Source organism: Cyphomyrmex costatus, unplaced genomic scaffold (assembly GCF_001594065.2).
Source record: "Cyphomyrmex costatus isolate MS0001 unplaced genomic scaffold, Ccosl1.0 scaffold154, whole genome shotgun sequence".
NCBI classification, from domain to species: domain Eukaryota; kingdom Metazoa; phylum Arthropoda; class Insecta; order Hymenoptera; family Formicidae; genus Cyphomyrmex; species Cyphomyrmex costatus.
This window is the reverse complement of record NW_017275544.1, coordinates 358,987-379,233: the sequence shown is the minus strand read 5'-3', so window position 1 is coordinate 379,233 and position 20,247 is coordinate 358,987. Positions and strand designations below refer to the sequence as shown.

The 20,247-nt window shown below is 33.3% G+C and overlaps 3 protein-coding genes across 10 annotated transcripts in view; 2 read left to right on the top strand and 1 right to left on the bottom strand.

Annotated features, from left to right (window-relative positions):
• The first annotated feature begins 293 nt into the window (after positions 1 to 293).
• Positions 294 to 2,886, top strand: LOC108783547 (protein D2). 3 transcript variants are annotated; one of them, XM_018552144.1, is made up of 3 exons: positions 294 to 578; positions 1,193 to 1,444; positions 2,460 to 2,886. In XM_018552144.1, the coding sequence occupies exons 2-3, from the start codon at positions 1,231 to 1,233 to the stop codon at positions 2,810 to 2,812; spliced, it is 567 nt and encodes a 188-aa protein (XP_018407646.1). In that variant the 5' UTR covers positions 294 to 578; positions 1,193 to 1,230; the 3' UTR covers positions 2,813 to 2,886. The 3 variants fall into 3 exon arrangements, with proteins under 3 accessions (XP_018407646.1, XP_018407645.1, XP_018407644.1); XM_018552143.1 differs by lacking the exon at positions 294 to 578 and adding an exon at positions 610 to 754; XM_018552142.1 differs by lacking the exon at positions 294 to 578 and adding an exon at positions 831 to 985.
• A 577-nt stretch (positions 2,887 to 3,463) lies between these two features.
• On the top strand, positions 3,464 to 5,018 carry LOC108783542 (protein D2). The gene is made up of 5 exons (XM_018552136.1): positions 3,464 to 3,584; positions 3,737 to 3,846; positions 4,019 to 4,139; positions 4,552 to 4,765; positions 4,845 to 5,018. The coding sequence occupies exons 1-5, from the start codon at positions 3,566 to 3,568 to the stop codon at positions 4,981 to 4,983; spliced, it is 603 nt and encodes a 200-aa protein (XP_018407638.1). The 5' UTR covers positions 3,464 to 3,565; the 3' UTR covers positions 4,984 to 5,018.
• Positions 5,019 to 5,316: 298 nt separating this feature from the next.
• Mgat2 (alpha-1,6-mannosyl-glycoprotein 2-beta-N-acetylglucosaminyltransferase) overlaps positions 5,317 to 20,247 on the bottom strand; it is a 63,327-nt gene continuing 48,396 nt past the window's right edge. For 2 of the 6 annotated variants that reach the window (XM_018552130.1, XM_018552128.1), the window contains 9 exons: positions 17,126 to 17,177; positions 12,981 to 13,010; positions 10,739 to 10,819; positions 10,073 to 10,265; positions 9,280 to 9,702; positions 8,882 to 9,191; positions 8,029 to 8,343; positions 6,969 to 7,219; positions 5,317 to 6,801 (listed from right to left, as the gene is read on the bottom strand). In XM_018552130.1, coding sequence (XP_018407632.1) covers positions 6,573 to 6,801; positions 6,969 to 7,219; positions 8,029 to 8,343; positions 8,882 to 9,191; positions 9,280 to 9,702; positions 10,073 to 10,265; positions 10,739 to 10,819; positions 12,981 to 12,987 — 1,809 coding nt within the window. In that variant the 5' untranslated portion in view covers positions 12,988 to 13,010; positions 17,126 to 17,177 and the 3' untranslated portion in view covers positions 5,317 to 6,572. The remainder of the gene's footprint in view (positions 6,802 to 6,968; positions 7,220 to 8,028; positions 8,344 to 8,881; positions 9,192 to 9,279; positions 9,703 to 10,072; positions 10,266 to 10,738; positions 10,820 to 12,980; positions 13,011 to 17,125; positions 17,178 to 20,247) is intronic. The other 4 variants (XM_018552131.1, XM_018552132.1, XM_018552133.1 and 1 more) reach the window with 4 other exon arrangements.

Genomic DNA, 20,247 nt, shown 5'->3' with positions numbered 1-20,247 from the left:
ATATATACATAACAAAAATATTAGTCTTATTGATCTTACAATAAATACACCAGTTTTATTATGAAAACGCGGAACAATGTATCAATTTTTCAAAATTATTTTGAGGCAAATTCTAATAAACGACTATAAAAAATACGATCTTATTTTCTCTCCTGAAATTTGGCCAAAAGCCTCCGAGATTCATTTCAAGTACAAATATATTCCCCATTCCTATTTATAATCCTTTTTGAGCTTTCTACCTATTTTATCTTATCTACTTTCTTATCTTATCAAAAAAAAAAGCCACTCTCGATCCGATATTTCGCTGTTTATCGCGATCGGCACATTTATCGTTATCGACTTTCATTTTTTTTCAACGCACTTATAAAGTGTATATATATATATATACCGCTGTTTGCCGGCTGTCTAAAATTTCAGTATCCGTAGAGGCAAAAAATTGATATTCGGCTCAACGACTCGAATTGTCCCGAAGGTGCATCGTTCAGAGCAGCTCAGAGTTCACCGGCAAGTCACCGGCTAACGTATAATCGGCGGCCGATAACGACCTGTTACATAAATCGCTATCAACAGCGAGAGAGGTAAGCACGATTCCAGTACGTTCCACCAGGACCACCGCCCACCGGTTTATCTTTCGTCCGTTCTCTAATTCTATTCCGATCTATTCTTTATTCGTCCCTAAATCAGCTTAAATTGTTGTAAATTGTGCACCGGCGAGCGCGCGTGCTGGACATGTCTCTATGCCTTCTTACTTCGAGTAATGTTTCCTACAATTAAATTTGCAATTAGCTGTGCATGCGCGCGCGAAGAATCCGGTTTACGCGGTTGGGAATGGGAATCGGGGTTGCGAGAAAGCGAGACTCCCGTCACTCGCCCGCGAATCGTCGGATTTACTGCAAACGGTCGATAATACTTTGCAACTTTGCTTAATAAAAGATGGTGCTGCGTCACAGAATTTGCGTCGCAATTCTCTGTTTGGGATGTTTGGGTATTAAACACACCCCGATTCCGCTCGATTTTCCCGTTCGCTACCCTGCAAAAGACATTTGGTAGCGCAATGGATCATGGTGTGATTGTTTGTGCTGAGTTATTTACATCATGGCATGTCAACGTTGTCCTATCAAGTGTCCTTGATTCCTTGTTCTGTCATCTCTTCAATAACATTTAATAGATTAAAGGATTATTTCGTTCATAGGAATCACATCAGTGGTGGGAACACGTTTACTGTCATCCATGGCTAAGACTGTGCAGGATCAATACAAAGATTACAAAGTTATTCCGGACGTGGTGGAAGAGGTACCCACCACGTTCAGTATTCTGAATGTAACTTATCCCATTGATACTAAAGTTGAGATTGGCAAAGAGCTTGCTCCGACTCAGGTCAAGGATCAGCCCCATGTTAAGTGGGAGGCAGATGCAGATGCATTTTATACTTTATGCATGACTGGTTTGTAATGTTTGCAGCTGATTATCATTATAAACTATTATAGAATAAAAACAGTCTGTAACTTTTTAACATTTAAGTATCTTTGTCGCACTTAGTTTGCAAAGTTTAAAAGAGAAATTTGATTTTTTATTTCTTTCTTTAAGTTATAATAACACAGAACCACAAAAAAAATTTTAAAGAGACAAATTAAAGTAGGTGTTTCTTGTAATATTGAATCACTGAATCTGAATTCTTAAGCTGTTTTCATCATATTCAGGTTTTACCTAATCAAGAAAAATGATAGAAAATGTGAAAATTGAAACATTTGAGGAAAGAGCAAAATAAATATGACATTATAATGAATATAAAATACAATAGTTACGCGATCTGTTGGAGTCATGGAAGAGTTTGTCAGCTTCAAAATTGGATATTTTAATTGTTATTTTATCTTCTAAAAATGACAATTAAAAAATATCTATTTTTGAAACTGAAAAAATTTTTCATGACTCATGCAGGTTACCTAGTTGTTTCATTCACAATTTGTTTTATGACATGCTAGGCTATATCTAATATCAGTAAAGCAAAACTTTTGTTTTTTACTCTTTATTTAATGTACTTTGTTTAATGTAAATATATTAAGATTATATATACAGTATTGCAGTATATTGTATACCACATTTAATGTCATATCTACTTTTGTTCTTTCCTCAAATATTTCAACTTTAACAGATTATATTTCTCTCCATTTATCTAAAAAACTATTAAATATAGAATAAAACGAATTTGAATTCAACGACCTAAAATCTATCAGAAACACCTACTCTAGTTTGTTCTCACAAAAAATTTTGTAATTATAGATAATAAAAGCTATTTATATTATTCTAAAAAAATAAGAAAGTTGGTCTGACAAATAACACTACTGCACATTTGAAGTTATGTTTCACTCTGAATTCTTAATATTAATATAATAGTTCATAATTTGACAAGGTACTTTCTGAGCTTTATATATGCTCTATAACATATTTTTTTTTAACAGATCCTGATGCTCCAAGCAGACAGAATCCTACTAAACGTGAATGGCATCACTGGTTAGTAGGCAATATTCCTGGATCAAAAGTGTGTGATGGAGAAACTCTATCTCAATACGTTGGTTCTGGACCTCCGAAGGATTCGGGTCTCCACCGATATGTATTCTTGTTATACAAGCAGCCTGAAAAGCTCACTTTCGACGAGAAGCGTTTGGACAATCGAAGTGATGCCAACCGTGCTCACTTTTCCATTCGTAAATTTGCAGAGAAATATAAACTCGGCGATCCAATTGCCGGTAACATGTTCCAAGCAAAGTATGATGATTATGTAGATATTCTCTACAAGCAACTTGGTTTTTAGTTTTACATGCATCAATAATATATACTCACAATATGATACACATGTATTATAAATATAATAATATGTATGATATATCCAACTGTCTATTGAATAAATACACATAAAATACTTTTCAATTAATGTTTATGTCTATTGTGTGTGTAGTAAGTCTTTTATTTAAAGTTCAACTTATAAATTCAAAATCAAATTCGTCTTAAATTTTTCAGAACGTGCATTATCACCTATAATACTTCGAATTCTTAATATTTTATATAATTCTTTATCATAAAAAATACACATTTTACATAAAACTGAAATAAGAAAATAAAAGTACCAACAAAAATTTAATAGCAATTGAAAGTTTCTATGTCAACGTTAAATGTATTTATATAAAAATTATCTTTAATTTCCCCCCAAAGAAAAATTACATTCAATTTTTTTTTATTGGCGTTATACACATGGTCGAAGACCATGGTTATACATACTGATGATATATGTATAGTATATATCTTCGTACATATTGCATGAATCAACTGAATCAATATTCTATAATTCTACATTGATCTATTTTGATGATATAACAAATTTTCTCAGAAAAAATTTTAATCACGCTCTGTGCATACGTGTAGCAATAAATACCATATACAATATTGGAAAGGCTAGCCAGATTGGCCTTCTAGCACACAAGTTGGTGGGGATACATCTTAAAACGATCCTTCGCTCACTAGTCTTGTTAATATTGCTGTTGCAGCTTGCTGAAAAGTGTCTCTAAAAATGAAATATTTGATAACAGGTTCGTCGGTCACGGTTCTTGTTTTTATTAATTTTACAAAAAAAATCGCAACGTTTATAAGTCATTTTGATATTTAAGTGAATGATATGTGATGTACTTTTTTATATAATTTTTTATGTTCATGTGATAATTTTATTTTATTTTTTTTTCAGGAATTCTTTTGTGTGCTATTAGTTTTTCATTAGGCGATGTAGAATCGGAATTCAAAAAGGCGAAAATCGAACCAGATATTATAGACAAAGCACCAATTGAAAAGATCGAGGTATGTATTTGCACTGACATTTTTATTACGTAGTTAAGATATTAAGTTAATGTATTTCCTACATTTTCTCTCATATTAAGAAAATGATATTTACTAGTAAAACCTTTTTCTAAATATCTTACAGCATAATATATGCACCGTAGATATCTAAAAATAATTTCGTATTACATAGGTAAAATATGGTAAGAAGGTAGTTGATTTGGGAACCGAATTGACGCCGACTGAAGCTCATGAGATACCAGAAATCCACTATAAACACGAAGGAGGAGTTCTGTATACGCTTGTCATGACAGGTGAGATTTGAAATCGTTTCGAATGCTTGAATGAATTAATTATAAAAGTATCCAGATACATTTTTGTAAAAATAGATTTCAAAGCAAAAAATCAAAAGTAAATCAAGTGAAATTGATTTGTTTTCTTGTTGAGAATTTTATAAATCGCGAGACAGACAAATACATAAAGACATGCTATTCTCGATGAGTTCAACTTTCACCGTCTCGGAACCAGTTTTCTCTGCCGTCATTATCTGATAGCATGCGGATTCTCTGGCATGCTATGAATTATTGCAATAAGCATGTTTAAAGATCATGTCAATTGTTAATATACGAGTACTTCTGACTTGTATGTTTCTCATCATTTCACAATTATGTTATTTTTTTTTTCTATAAAATTCTTGCATATCTTAGCAGGTGTATCTTATTATAGATCCGGATGTACCAAGGAGGGGAGGATACAACCGAGAGTTCCGACACTGGCTCGTGGGAAATATACCAGAAGAGAACATAGCTAAAGGTGAGATCCTGGCGGAATATGTCGGTCCTGCGCCGCCAAAAAACACTGGAAAACATCGTTACGTATTTCTCATTTATAAGCAAAATCAGGGCGCTATTACCTTCGATGAAAGAAGACTGAGCACTTGGTGAGCAAACGCATTGACGGCGCAGCATATATCGTAAAATCCGATAGTTGATAACACGTTTTATCTCACTTGCTTACAGGGATGGAAGTCAACGAAAGAGGTTCTCCATAAAGAAGTTTGCAGAAAAGTATAACTTGGAGGGCCCGATTGCTGGTAACTTTATGGTGGCGGAATACGACGACAATGTGCCTGCTTATCATAAACGTTTGAATCTTTAATTAAACGGTATTTAATTAATTTCTAAATGTTTTCATATCCCTAAATATAAATATATATTCATATTATAATCATTTTAAATCTTGCGTTATGCATATATATAAAATTTAATAGAATTATATTACATAAAGTGTCTAAAGTCGTAAATTTTGTGCTATTATTAAATACAAGTAAATTGTAAATAAAATTATATAATGGCTAATTGATATCTAATTTTTAAGAAACCTTTGACAAATATAGTTATATTTTTATGCAAAAAAATAATTAGCAATAAATTGCGACAGAAATAAGTGAATTACTTACCAGCAGATGAAGATCATTTTCAAGAAGTTCTATTCATTTTCATTGCTTTTGTTTATTGTTATAAATATAAAAGGTACATGAGACATTCATTACGTTCGTATCCCCGAGGTCGTTACATGACGTTAATGCGCCTTTGAGGGCGTATCACTAGTAATATATGTGAAATCCTTAATTTTACAAATCTTATTCCCTACAATCGATTATTAAATACCTGCAATTTTAGTGTTATGTTATACACGTTGACTAGAATATAATGAGCGCAATTCGTAATCAAAATTACGAATTTGATAAATTCGCCGCCTGGCGTAATATCTTAAAGAGCAAAAGCTAACAATATAAGTCGGGAAGCAGAAAGTTATTTCCATTACGAAATTACAGAAGTACAAGGTGCAGCCTTTTTTCCTTTATATATCGCTTATAGGGCGACATGGAAATTAAATACGCGTACATGTTACCATTTCCACTGTCTCGTAGGCCTTTAGAATATCGATAATGTATGTTTCAATCTAATCGAACATATAACACAACACTTCTCTCTCGTATGACTCTCGTGTAGTCCTCGAGAATACTCATCTTTCAAGCGAGTGTGCGTCACGTTGCTTCAAAATAAAATTGAAGAAACGCGATGTCTTATTACAAATGTTTTTATCACACTATATTTGTGGACAGCGCAATATTTAATATAAATAAATCTTCTCGTTAATATTATAATAACGCGCTTCAATCAAATATCCTTCTTTTGTGAAATATCTCACTTATTCGTTTGCAGCTGCATAGCTTATGGTGTCTCATTATTTTAGATCAGTGCAACGAGCATAAATAATTCACCAGATCGGCAAACTAAGTATACCAAAAAAGAATTGCACTTTTTTTTCAGCACCAATTTGAGCTCACTATCGAGATGTTTTCTCTCTGTATGTGCAATTGTTACGTCTTGTCTCGAAGAAACGTTTATAAATATTCCTACTTGCGTAAGAAATTTTCTGTTCGTGGCAGTGACAGCGGTCTTACAATCGCCTTTGATCGTGTCTGGCAACGACGATAATGCGTTCAGCACAATTCAAAATTGATTCGTTTACAACGACGGAACTTTCCTTATAGTCTCTGCATTATCCTACTGGACATCCTTAAACATTCCATTAGAATCCATAGAATGGTATCGTCGAATATATCTTTGGATTATCATGACAGAATTGCTGTAATAGAACTGATTATTCAGTAATTGACAATTCGTATCACGATCAACTATGTTCGAACCAATCATTATCAACATCAAAGTTTATAGTTTTCAAGGCAAGTCCAAATCTGGATATATGGTCATGTTCCAACAAAGCTGATGATCTCGAACGTCTCCCCATCCGCCGTTACCCTTGCGGAGTTTCGTCTTCTTTGCCGTTCCGGCGATTGTTAACGTTAGTTGCGAAGGGAATAGATGATTACGCGCCGCATTCAAAACGTTTTGGACCTTCGCTATCACCGCCGTCGATTCACAGTTATTCTTCTTATGATGCACTCCACTGTAAAAGTAAACATCAAATTTAGAATCGAATTGTGCCATCAAATGGAAAGCACTTCTTAACATTGCATTAACGCTCAATGATAAAAAGGAGAAACGTGAAGGATATGTCATAGAATGAAAGTTCAATTCTCATTTATAGGAAATAAGCGAAGAGCTGATACTCGCCATTCTCCGATATGGAAGACTCTCGGAGCTCTCATTGTCATTGTGATCAATCCGGATTCAGCGCGAGGCGCTATTCCGGCACCCCGACTGGACGGTACGCATGTTTGCGCGATATACTGAAGACTCCAGTCCCAGTTGTAATCGTCGTAGGAACAAAACTGTGCCGCGCATTTCCGTAGTTTGTTCCATGTGATACGATTGAACGCCATGCCCATATTGTGCTTGCTAGATATCCACGGAGTAACTTCCGCCTGTTTCAATAAGAACGAAGATCATTATTATCAAGTATTGTGTGTTGTAAAATTTTCGCAATATCTTTTTGTCACGTAAAATCTACTGAGGGAAATCTAATTCAAACTATGTATCTACAACTAAAGCGAACAATTGAGACAAAGTCAGAATTTTAGTCGTAAATATCTCCTACTGTATTCTAACAGACTGAATGGAAGGATCCAGGAACTGCTATTTATTCTTGCCAAAGACACAACTTATGACTTCAGTCGTGCGTATGAAGGTACTTTGTACGCTCACAGTAACAACCGGACCGATTGTATTATGACTTTGTATCGTGCATGTGATGGTAATAGATGCTCGGAACATGCACTACTGTCTGGAGGAAATGGAAATTCATCTACAGAGGCGTTCCACCTACTGCATTTGGCATGGATAGAATATGCTAATATTGAATGTTAAATTGATAAGTTCACGGAGTTCGTATAAAATTTACTATTTTTTTTTTACAGAATAAAGAGCGCGTTTTCCCCCGTTTCTCTAATTCAATGAGAAGCAGCCGGAGCCACCAATCGATCGCCATGCAATGCGTCCTTTGCTGGCTGGATCGATGCGAGCCGGTGGAAACGAGTCGTGCAAAATATGACAAAAGTTTACCGAAGGGGATGGAGGACTACTTGCATTTTCCTAATACGGCGGAAGGCGAAGCAAAAGAAAGAAAAAGGAGAGAGATGGTGCGAGGTCAGGCAAATAGAAAGAATCAAAGTATGACGATAGGCGGTTTGCTGCTATTCAGAGATTCGGACGGGATTCGGTGGATTCGGAGAACCTTCTGATAGTGGTTGTAGAGACTGGGCAGGAGTTGAAAGGCCCACCCGGGCGCCGCTTGCATCGTGTTCGCGTTCTGATAGTAGGTAGATGACACACCGCCAACGCCGATGCCTCTGACGCCGCCACCGGTACTCCCGTTACCGATAACGGCGGCGTTACCACCGACGTTATTAACGCCGTCGCCACCACCGCCGGTGACGGTGACAATGCCGCCGAACCCGTTGCCGATTTGCTGCCTCTGCACCATCGCCGCTTCTTGTCGCTTTAATCCACGCAGCAACTCCTTCTGCAGAGCGTTATCGACGCCGAGGAACTAACGGGTCGGGCGTGCGTGAAACATCGACACAGACATACTAATGGTGAACATATGATAACGTCGGATACGCTTAACGTCGTAAACGTGCAACGATGCGCAATGACACGATATTTCCGCCTTTGAGATTTTTGCGTGTCGAATCACAGAGAGAAATGAAAAATACGCTGTGTGTGAGAGAAATAAAATTATCTTGTTTGTAAGCGAGGGATCGCGTTTCATTAGGATATGATAACGCACGCGCTAATTTTGCCAGATACTGTCACGCTACAAGCGCCAGCAACGATGTACTCGTGCGCCAGTGAGAAAATCGCCGTTGTTGTATATGCCTAATTATGAGTGAGGAAATGGATGCGTGTGAGCCGCTAAAGAAACGTCAGATCGTCTACGCATTGTCGATCGCCTCATTAAATGTGCCTCATTAACGTACATTACCCGCCCGATATATTTGTATACGTTTTCAATTTATGCATGAAACATCGCGCAAAGCAAAATTACCAATGTAACGAATACGCCAAAAATATGGACGAGTCCTCACCTTACGACTAAAATCCGTAAAATAGTTGTACGTCTTTAAATATGTACCCAACGATAGAACGTTACACCTCTCGCAACTGAGCTTACAAGTGCGCTCCATCAGTCTAAGCACGTGTAAGAAATCTTCGGCGACGTAATGGTCCTCCTCGAGGAAGAGGACCATCCCGGTGTGGTTTCTTGTTATTGACAGTTGATCGAACACCCTGTTCGCTTTCCACCACCAGTGATGCTTGGTCTGCGTAAACTTCGCCTCCCTGTAGTGACCGTACAAGTCCGGGTGTTTGGCATTGGTGCATTTTAAATTTAAGGCTCTGCAAAAGAGAAATCAAAATTCGACTGAATTTGACAAATTCGGGGGAGGTTGTTCGATAGATTACAAACGACGTTAAGATAATTTACTGTTCTTTGCGAATGTTTCGTGGACAGTCGTTGGGTCCTTCGCCAGGAAACGTATGGGGATGAGTCTGGATGCTGTGCGGATAAAAGATCTGCATGACCCTGCAAAAGTCGACGCTCTGCACGAGATAGTTGATATCTGGGTGCCAAACGTCGTGGCTAAATACGAGAAGAGCCTGCTCGATGTCCTTAGCTTGCGCAAGTGAAACGATAAGGTGCCGCAGATAAGTGAGCCGCGTGTGCACTTGGATGACTATAATTGGAGCGTCGTTGGCCAACGGTCCGAACGCCTCCTCATTGTACACTCTTTGCTCCGCATTTGCCCGCGCGATTTTATGACGGATTTCCACGATCTCCAACTCGGTAAGCGCTCCCGAGCTAGAATTCACCAAATTTGTGGACGAGTTACGTCCCTCTTTTAAAAATCTGAAAATATAGAAGGCAAAACATTGGCGAAAGATGAAGTAATTATCGAGTGATCATTAACGTTATTTTATCGGTAAAAAACTTTCTCTTAAAAAAGTTCATTCTCCATAATTAAAAACTTTCCTCTAAAAAGGATAGTTTATGAAAATATCTCTCGAGGAAAACAGATTTACTTAATTTAATTCTTAAAGAGGAGATGATATTAAATATTTATGAAACTTTTTTTTTTAAGATAAATTATATATATATCTTATACTTCACGTCCTATTTGTTTTCAATTAAACGCGTACGAGACATGTTAATAACAATATTAATAATTATCATAATGCCATTAACATTAAAGATAATTCGGCGAAACTTGCGAGATTACCTGTGCAACTCTTGAGGCACGAGAGAGAAAAGCGTCTCGTTCGATGACGATTGCCCGGAATCATCTCGACCAGTCAAACTGACCACATGAAGCTGAAGCCAGAGAAACGTAGCCAAAACGATGAACACGAGGGTCCTCAAAATTCCGCGAGCTGATCGCGATCCTCCAGCGATCGCTGTTCCTTCGAACATATCTTTTAATATTTGCTTATATGTTCTAGTCTAAATGAAAATAGCCTTTATCAAGGATATTTTGACTGTACAATCACAATTTCATTGATCGTTAAACAAGTATCGGAAAAAAACAAAGCTATGATGTAAGATCTTACATCATGCGATATCGATCATGAAATTAACTGCACCAAAAAAAAACAAAATAAATAATTTAGGATATGGAGCGTAAAAAAAGACCACATTTTGCAGTTTTAGGTAATTATTTTGAAACAAATAGATTCAAATAAACTTTTTCACGAATATTTATTACAATTTTATTTTATTGGTACGTATAAAAAATTGATTTCTCCATCAAATCAACTGAGTTCTATCGATTCCAATTGAAATAAAAGAAAACATTAATTTCATATAACGAGAAAACGTAAAGTGTAGATGCCGTATCTTCGAATCTAATACTTTATGTACGAATGATGGCATATCGTTATAAACCTACCTCCCGACTTTTTTCTGGTATATACCGTACAGCCGGAATACTGCTTCGCAAAACCTTGTATAGACGAATCGTGAACTTTTCCTGCACATATAGATAAGTTGCCGATAAACAAAGTATAGGAAATAGCGAACTAATAATAATGTTCCTGTATCGGTTAGTACTTATTTAGTGCTACATTTTTTCTAATTGCGGTATTTGTAAAAACGAAACGTATAAAAAGCTACGTCGCATCGTGCTTAAAACTGCATAGAACAATATAAAATTCTCGAAGTAATGTTAAGTTTTTTTAATAAACAATATATTTGATATACTTTAAACATCACCCAATATATTCACGCTACAAGCTAGATTCACTCGTGATTACTGCCGCATTTTTAATTCATAAAACAAAGAATCGATATAGAAATATCAAATGTCACACAATGTCAAGTATTATACAGAGTGGCCCAAAATTAGCAAATCAAAATATCACAGCAAGAAAGTTCTTGAGAAAATAAGTTATAAAAGTATTTACTATTTTTTATTCTACATGTATATTGGATATTAATAATATCTAGAGTTTTATATATTTTTTAATAAATATCACATTAATTTAATAACGATTTTAAAAAAAATCTCTACCCGATAAAAATTTCAATCTGAAATTCAAACCTAGCATTTTTTTCTATGTTAAATTAAAGCCAGATTTTTAATAAAAATATAAAATTATAAATTTACAATGTTATACTAACATTGCAAACTATAAATTTATTTTATATAAAAAAATTTTATTACCGCTCGATTTAGACCATCGTTTCTTTATACTTTGCATACAAAAATTTAATTAAAATTATAAAACTTTAAATATGTTTAAATACCCGTATAAATTCGAAAACGATCTATTCTACTTAAAGGATCAATAATAAAAGAAACTGCATTATAAATGACTAATCATTTCAATAATCCTCTAGGTTAATTAGATTAAACAATTCGCATTAAATAGCGCTTTAAATATATAATCATATAATATGCGATCGATGTTGCAAACGGTGTGTCCATTTAATAAATATATTGTCAAGTCGTGAGAAGTGCCAGGACAATGAGGTCGACATGACAATGGCATACGCGTATATGACTAAAAGTTGTATTTGTATTTGTCGAATATTTGGCTGGCAAATAACCACGTCGCCCGGAGTTTTATATTCAGTTTTATATTCACGGTATATACACGTGCTATACAAAATTAAAACAGTATTACACGAGTAACATGTACACCAATCGCGCCAAGCGAACGGAATTGCAAATCGTGCTATACCCATTTTTCAAATATTCGACGAACGCAAACATTGTCACGTTTATATAACAAATTTTATATAACTTGGCTGCATTATCATACGTAACATTGTCACGGTATAAAACATCTCATTTTACATGACGAGACGCATATACATAAGTTTGATGAGCACTCGTCAGGTGGACATATCTCTTTATGTCGTCTTTACACAGAGTGATGATATAAAGGTATCTCAAGCTCTATATGCGGAAAAATATTAGAAATAAAATATCTTCCTCTAGGTGCTTCAAAATTGAAATCCTTTATATGTAACAAGCGAGCTACCGCTATTGAATTCAAGGAACAATATGTTTCAATTTTTTAACCCACTCTGTTACTAAGGGAGATTCAACAAAGCAGATATTTTATATATACATATATATACAGAATATATTATTTTTAAAACTGTACTGTATTTGTCGCGTGTTGCAATTAAAAGATTCTCTTAATATAATTCTATTTGTATAATTTATGTACAAGAACCAAATTTAATTTAAAATGTACTAAAAATTTATTACGACTTAAGTTCTTAGATTAGTAAAGGTTTAGTAAATTCACTTTAGTAAAACCGTATATATTTTTAAATAGAATTACGTTTTTTGTAATTATATTTTATGTAGATTAACTTGCCATTTTACATACAAGGAATATTAGAATGAGAGCAAGAGAAAATATTTTATGAGATATTCTATCTATAATATTATATCTAGAATTTCCAAGAAAATATCACTTGTTCTTCTAAAAGATTCAATAACGGTATTTCAGTTATTTCATGAAAGATTTTGAGGGTTTCGAGAACACCAAAAACGAGTTTTTTCGTTAATGGCTTCTGGAAAAATGATTTTCGTTTTAAGTTGACCTTCCCGTATATTATCGTTTAAAAATTGTTTTGACTGATAAGCAGGCCTTAGGCTATTTGTGTTCACTCACCTTTCATAGTGTCATTCCTAGGAGAGCGTCCTAAAACAAAATTTACGTGGAATATTAGTGAGTCGTGTCGCGGGATAACATAAACAAATTTAAATAACACAAGCGTATTAAAATAAAGTCATTCGACAAAAATGAAACACAATAGTTGTTTTTTTGAACACAGTTAAGATGAGATTACAGATTAACTTATTATAATTCTTTATTGCTTTTACCGCGATTCGATAGTTCTCAACGTTGCACGAGAGAGAAGTTCAAATAAATGTACGTTAAACCGCAGGATACTTCGTATTTCGTGCAAATGTAACAACACGCGACCGCGGATTGTACAATAATACTGTCAAGAAATTCCACTGAGACACGCGTTTGAAACGCGAACAAAACCTCTACATTTTGAACATTTATGTAATGCATTGATAACAAAAAAAAGGTTCAGCGAACACACACACACACACACACAAAGCGATTGTTATTCCGCTTCACAAAATGACAACTAGACATCGAATTTTTTTATGCAGAAAAAATATGAAAATATATACAAAATATACAAATATGTATAAATGAATATACATTTTTAGAATTTTTTTTAATAAAGACAAATTTCTATTTTGTTCTTACTTCCTAAATTGCTTTCTACAAAAATATACAATTGCGTATATAAGAATGTGATGTCTTACTTATAATAATTATATAATTTTTGTAAGAATTATAACTACAGTTCCTATAATTGTCTTGCATGATAATAAAAATTGTTACTAGAGCGTTTCATTTACCGAACCGCAATTAAGCTTTCATTCTAATATCAACGTTTCCTTTTCCATAAACTACATTTGTCTGTCAGCTTCTACCAGAATACATATACCCGCTTAGCATATGTATGTATTGAAATTTTTTGAAACTGTTTGGCAAATTTAAGAATACATTATCATGATAAAAATGTTGAGATATAACAAGAAATATAAAAAAGCATCTTTTTTCTTCTCTCTCGCGCATTAATATAATTGCATATGTTTCAATTAAGAAAAATATATATAATTATTATATACAATATATATTCTTTCCATTTTTATATTTGGATGTTCCATCGCCTTTTTCATTCGTTGAACATTCTAAAGATGGATCAAATAAAGAACCGAAACGTCAGTATTTATTTTATGTTTTAACTTTGTACATTTTATTTATCGCGCTATACCAACTGCATCTTTGACTCGAATTAGCCGTTTATATTTTAATTTTATGAATTTTTGTGAATGCGAATTAATATCAACACATTTATTATATGTAACGTTATTATTTTTCAATTTGTATGATCGCATATTACGATTTAATTATTACTAACCAACTTTGCATTATACTGCCATCATTTAAGATAACGATTTCAGCGATTGTCTGTCTATCTATGCATGTGCATGAATATCGCCAAATTATCACATATGGTACTATCGTTTATTGTCAAGCGATACAACAATATGCTTAAGACAGATAAGAAGCCTGTATTTTAATAGGCACGCATTTCAATCGAACTGTCATAAAGTGTGACATGTATTGCACGCATTTGCATAAAGAGTTTATGAGACAATGAATAGATCACGGGTTGAAGATAAGTGCGAGGCTTCCGTGTGCAAAAATATCTATGATAATTAATATTCGATTTACCTTCAAAGAAACAACGGAATGCGACAATATAATATTTCTCTATTATTGAAATAAAATTTTTTTCGCTATACGTGCATCCTCATTATATTATTTTGCATACACCGTACGTATTTATTTATTTTTCGTATAAAAAATTGCTTTTCTTAGATTTTTCATCGAGAGTGGAATAATAATATTAGACTGACCATGGAAAATTCGTGTCACATTTCGAAAACTTTATCTCTGAGAAATCTGAGAAGTTCTGAGAAAATTGAGTCTTCAATTATGTAAAAGATGACGAAAGATTCACTATATACATACATATATACTTATTTTGCATCACATGAGAAATTTTTTCCTTTAGACCTTTCAAAAGCATAATTGTGTATGGATTAAAATGTGTATCTATTATATTATATATAAAAATATCTCTTTTGTATTTTTTCAAAAAGTAGACGTAAATTTTCCGGACACTTCAAAATAAATTTCGTAAAATAAGGAAAAGTAAGATTGCATTATTACATACTAATGCACTGGTTTATCGAGCAACTAATATAATTAAATAGATTCTATAATCAATGAGTTTAACATGTAAAAAGTAACAATAAAGTTCTCCGCTTGAATATAATATGAGATGAAGAGTCGAGGTAAAATGCAAAAGAATGAAACTGAAGAAGTTGCAGCTGCAAATTGGAATGTCTCGAATAACACTTCTATATTTAATTGGATCTGATAATTGGCTATTTATTTCTTTGCAATCACGTCTGCTCTCAATCACTTTTCAATACCCAATGAGCGGATCTTTTATTCCGTGAATTTCAGCTGTAGATCTCGCGTCACGGATAAAATTAAAGGTGCATTCGTTTACATATATATGTGAAGATGAACGTTCGACAAGCGACGCGATCGATAAAAAGCGAGAAAGAAAAAAGAAGTGAGAGAGAGATTTGAAATCTCGCATGGGAAGAGAACTGGCACAATGTGGTGCGCTCTGGACGAATAACTTCCAGCTTTCGTGTGAAATTCCGTGCTCTCTCTCTCTCTCTCTCTCTCTCTCTCTGATTTAGTCGTTATATTTATCGCAGTGACAATAAAAAAGGCTCGTGACTATGTGCAAGACATCGTTTCTGCCGCTGCTCGCACGTGCGATCGTCGAATTCTGCTCGTGGTTATCTTCGATCCACCTCGTTTTTCTGGCACCCGTTCAACGCACACCGAAATCCCGCGACCTGCTCGTTTTGCTTGAACGGTCCGTCGCGATTCCACTAGATATCGTTTGACATTTCAGCCAAACGATAAGCGATTTGAAAAGTCCATAGTTTCGAGCTTTCTACTGAAATTAATATAACGCCGCGTCGATCGGATTTATACAACGTATGAGATATTCCAATGTCATACTATCGTAACTTTTTTTTTTTTGAAGAATAAATGTTTTTTATAAATGAACATTCACATGTTAATCGCATCATTTTTGCTAGATTTGAAAGATTGCTAACCACTAGTAATTTCAATGCTGGTATTTCATAACATATATTATTATTGGTTTTATTTAATTCATATAACTTACAATTTTGTAATCGCACTTTTCACAATTTTTCAAACATTTTTCGTTTATTTCCTTTCCAAATATAGAATTCATCTTAATACTTTATAATATGCGTATAGAAGGCACTCCTTTCTCGCCGCAGTTTTAATGTATTATATTTTATAATTGATATTTCATATTTATATTACATATTTGATACCGTTATATGTTCTTTAAAACATATTTGTGTGTACATGAATAACAAAAATATGTAATTATTTTGCATTAAATATAAATTAAAAACGAAAGATCAGTCAAAATTAGCACGTTTTTTTATAAAAAAAAAATTTATACTAGAAAAGAAATAATAAACATATCTTCAAAATCTGTATATTAATTTCAAAGTTGCTGATTTAAAATCTGTATTCATAATTGGCAAATTTTAAGTGGCAAATTCAAAATGGCGGTCAAAACGGTTATTAAGATATATTGAATTCTGATATTAACAAAATATAAGATTTAATATTTTTTATACTTCTCTATTATAATAAATTCCTAATTTTTTTTATAATTTTTTAATATTCTTATGTTTAAAATTTTATACGTAAATAAGCAGTTAATTTTTTCAATTTAATTGCCATATTGAATTTGTCATTTTAATTTTTTAAATTTTGACTTAATTTGTATTATAATTAGGGAGTCCAAATATTTCCACGTACTAAAATTCAGCAAAATTCAATACAAAAATGTATACAACAAAGGATTAAACGGCGAGAAAAGATATCAAGATTCGTATCGAATAACGAGAATAAAACAGAAATTGATTAACAAGAATTATCGTGTTAAATTGCCTAACGTTTCATCTTCTTATTGCATTTATATATGTTTCTGCTACTCATGTTACATTATCGAAAGATAAAGACAATTAAATAACATAATTATCTTGCTCGACTGACTTGTAGATAATATTATTATCAATTATTATTACCTTGATGAAGAAGAATGAAGTGTCGTCGGGCCCTTCATTTTTAGTCTGTAATCTGGAACATATAGACACATGATAAATAGAATGCGTGTTCAATTCAAACAAAAGATACGAATTGCACAATCGCAATTATTTTTAACGAAGTGTTTAAGAATGGTACACTTGGCAAAATAAAAACAAAATGATTTCTCTTATACTCATTTGTTAATTGACACTCTTAATTTAGAATTGAATTATAAATTTATCTCACCAAAATAAAACAAAAAGATAAGAAAGAAGAACGAATCTGAATTGAACTACTCTTCTTATTGCATTTATATTTATATCGACTAATTTATCTAAAAAAATAAATAAACAGTAAGAAAGTATAATGCGTGACATTGATATATCGTCTTTTTAGAACGCTTCCATAAATACCATGCAATATTTCAATACTGCATAAAAATAAAAAACTAATAAGAGAAATAAATTATATTGATCTTATTATAGCAATTGAAATATCGTATAATTTTTATTTATAGGAGCGTTCAAAAAGGACGATATATCAATGTCATGCATTATACTTAAGCGGAAAATATGAGTTGTATATATAATACAATACAAACGGATATAAAATTAAAACTAAGTTATGAACTGTATACGAGCTGGTTTTATGATATCGATCCGATAACGTTCCGCTTAAATGAGCCTTTAGATAGCAGCCTTTATAAACGCAACTGTGTAATACACATTAGTACAGCTTATGAATGAACCTGATTATGTCATACTACACACACGATCCTCAAAATAACTCATCGGAAAAGAAGTATTCAAAATATTTTTATCCCGTAATATCTTGTATTAATTTTGCCAATTGTCCATTAAGGATTATCATATGGAAAAGAGAAGAGAGAATATTTCACGAATGGTTCGAAATCGTTTTATCACGTACATATGCACTAATTTTTTAAGTGATATAATTAATTATATTAATTACTCTCCACTTATCACTCTCAGCACATTAAACGAAATAAAATATTCTATTGAAACTTTCGTTTTATTATCTCTCTCTACAAAAATACTTTTATCCCTTCATTACGCGTATATGATCATAACTGAATTCTATTTTTATAATTTTTGTTAATTTTAGATATTTAATAAAATTGCCTTTCATCTAGATATTTTATTACATGTTATAACGTAATTTTATTATAACGTTTTTTTACATTCTTTTTTTAGAAAAATAATAATTTTATAAAATGTTTTTCCATTACCTATATATGCAACTTGTGATCTATTTTTAAAAATAATGTTTATCTTTAATTACCTTCCACTTATCTTATCATGCATTTTAGTACGAGATAATCTTGCTGAAACATTCTCTTATTTACTTCTTCTTCTAGAAAATATTTCTACAAACATATTTGTGGAAAAATAAGAAAAACATTAAGTTTCTAATATGTATTTATGCTTGTGTAGATTTTCTAAATAATTAACTATATAATGTAAGATGAAAATAAGTTCTGTGCATTATAAAACTGTGATACTAAGCAAAAAATTGTGTTTGTTAAACCTTGAACGCGAATCAATTGAAATGGAAAGTAGATTGGTTCAACCTTGTTTTGCATCTTCTTATAGTCGAACTTGACCCACAGACTTTATTCGGACAACTTTTTTTCATCTCAAATAGATATATTATCTTACTTTAAATACATTCAAGTATATATTCATGGATAGAAAAACAAACAATAGTGGAAAGAATACAATAAAATTTCCACTTAAAAGAAAAATTCATCTAAATTTGGCAGACAATCCACAGATTAAAGGCGCGGGAATGTTCTAAATAAATACACAAAGAAAGGAAGACAAAGACTCGCGGCAAAGAGCGATTCTTTCACAGATCGTTTTCCGTCGCTTTCTGCTAAACGCGGTTTAATTACGAACGCACGATATAGAAACGAGATGGTAAACGTACCATTGCATGCTGATCGAGACGGCGCCGCGACGACCGGAAATTTGGGTTCTTTCATTCGTAGGTGCGTGCCTCGCTCGAACGCTTTTGACGGACGGGTGCACCGTCTATTTCTGTGTTTCTCGGAGAAGATGCTATAGTTGTTATCGCGTCGCGCATGGCGTTGGTACTGTTGGTCGCCGGTGAATAATGCATTGGATCGTCATGTGTACGCATATATCGGTGAGGCGTGTGTGCTCTCGTATACATAAGGTAGGAGGCAATAGGTAGATGTTCGATATAATGTGCCTTTACTATACGCAAAGCGTACGTGTGTTTGTACACGTGTGGTTTGTGTGTGTGTGTGTGTGTGCAGTGTGTTATACTCCATGCGGTAATATTACCGCGGTGTCCCTGAATATCGATTCACTGGCATATCAGCAAATGTATGCTCCGTCTCTTTTTTACAATCCGACTGCATTCTTATAATCGCCTTAATCATTTCCTCGATGAACATTGCGCATAGTGATGAGCGAATACGATTCGACTCATTAGAATTGTGTTCTTCGAGACCATATATTTATTAAACTGAGAAAAAAAATTGTCAACTTGACTAAATGCGTTTAGTTCGTAATGGTCATTTGTCGAGTATTTATATACTTATTTAGGTTATATAATACGTGAGAGAGTCGTGTCGACAAAATTTTGTAATTTAAAACATGTTATTTGTTTGAATTAACAAATATTTGCTCGTGACCGCAATGTTTAGTTGAATCACTTAATATTTTTTTGAATCAGCAACTTTTTCTCAGTGTGCGAATTAAAAAAAAAATATTACACGGTGTAGATACGAGTGAATGAGTTATGCAAAATATTTTTATTTATATTGAAATATTGATGAATAGGCAATACAAGATCATTTCCTGTACCGTTTCGCAAAATCTTAAACATACCTCTCGTAATCGCCACAATTATTTTCTTGCTCAATTTTACGCGTTGAATCGCAATGAAAACTCGATAACTCTACATTGAAAGAAAAGACTGGCTGTTGCAGCAATTTAAATGGTAAAATATGGCATAGCATTTTTAATTGGCTGCAACAGTCAATCTTTTCTTTTAGTGTAGGATTTAGAGATGCTGAAGATTTTTCGGGTAATTCTTGTGGTTTGTCGGAAATTTTTAACTTTCAACCTTT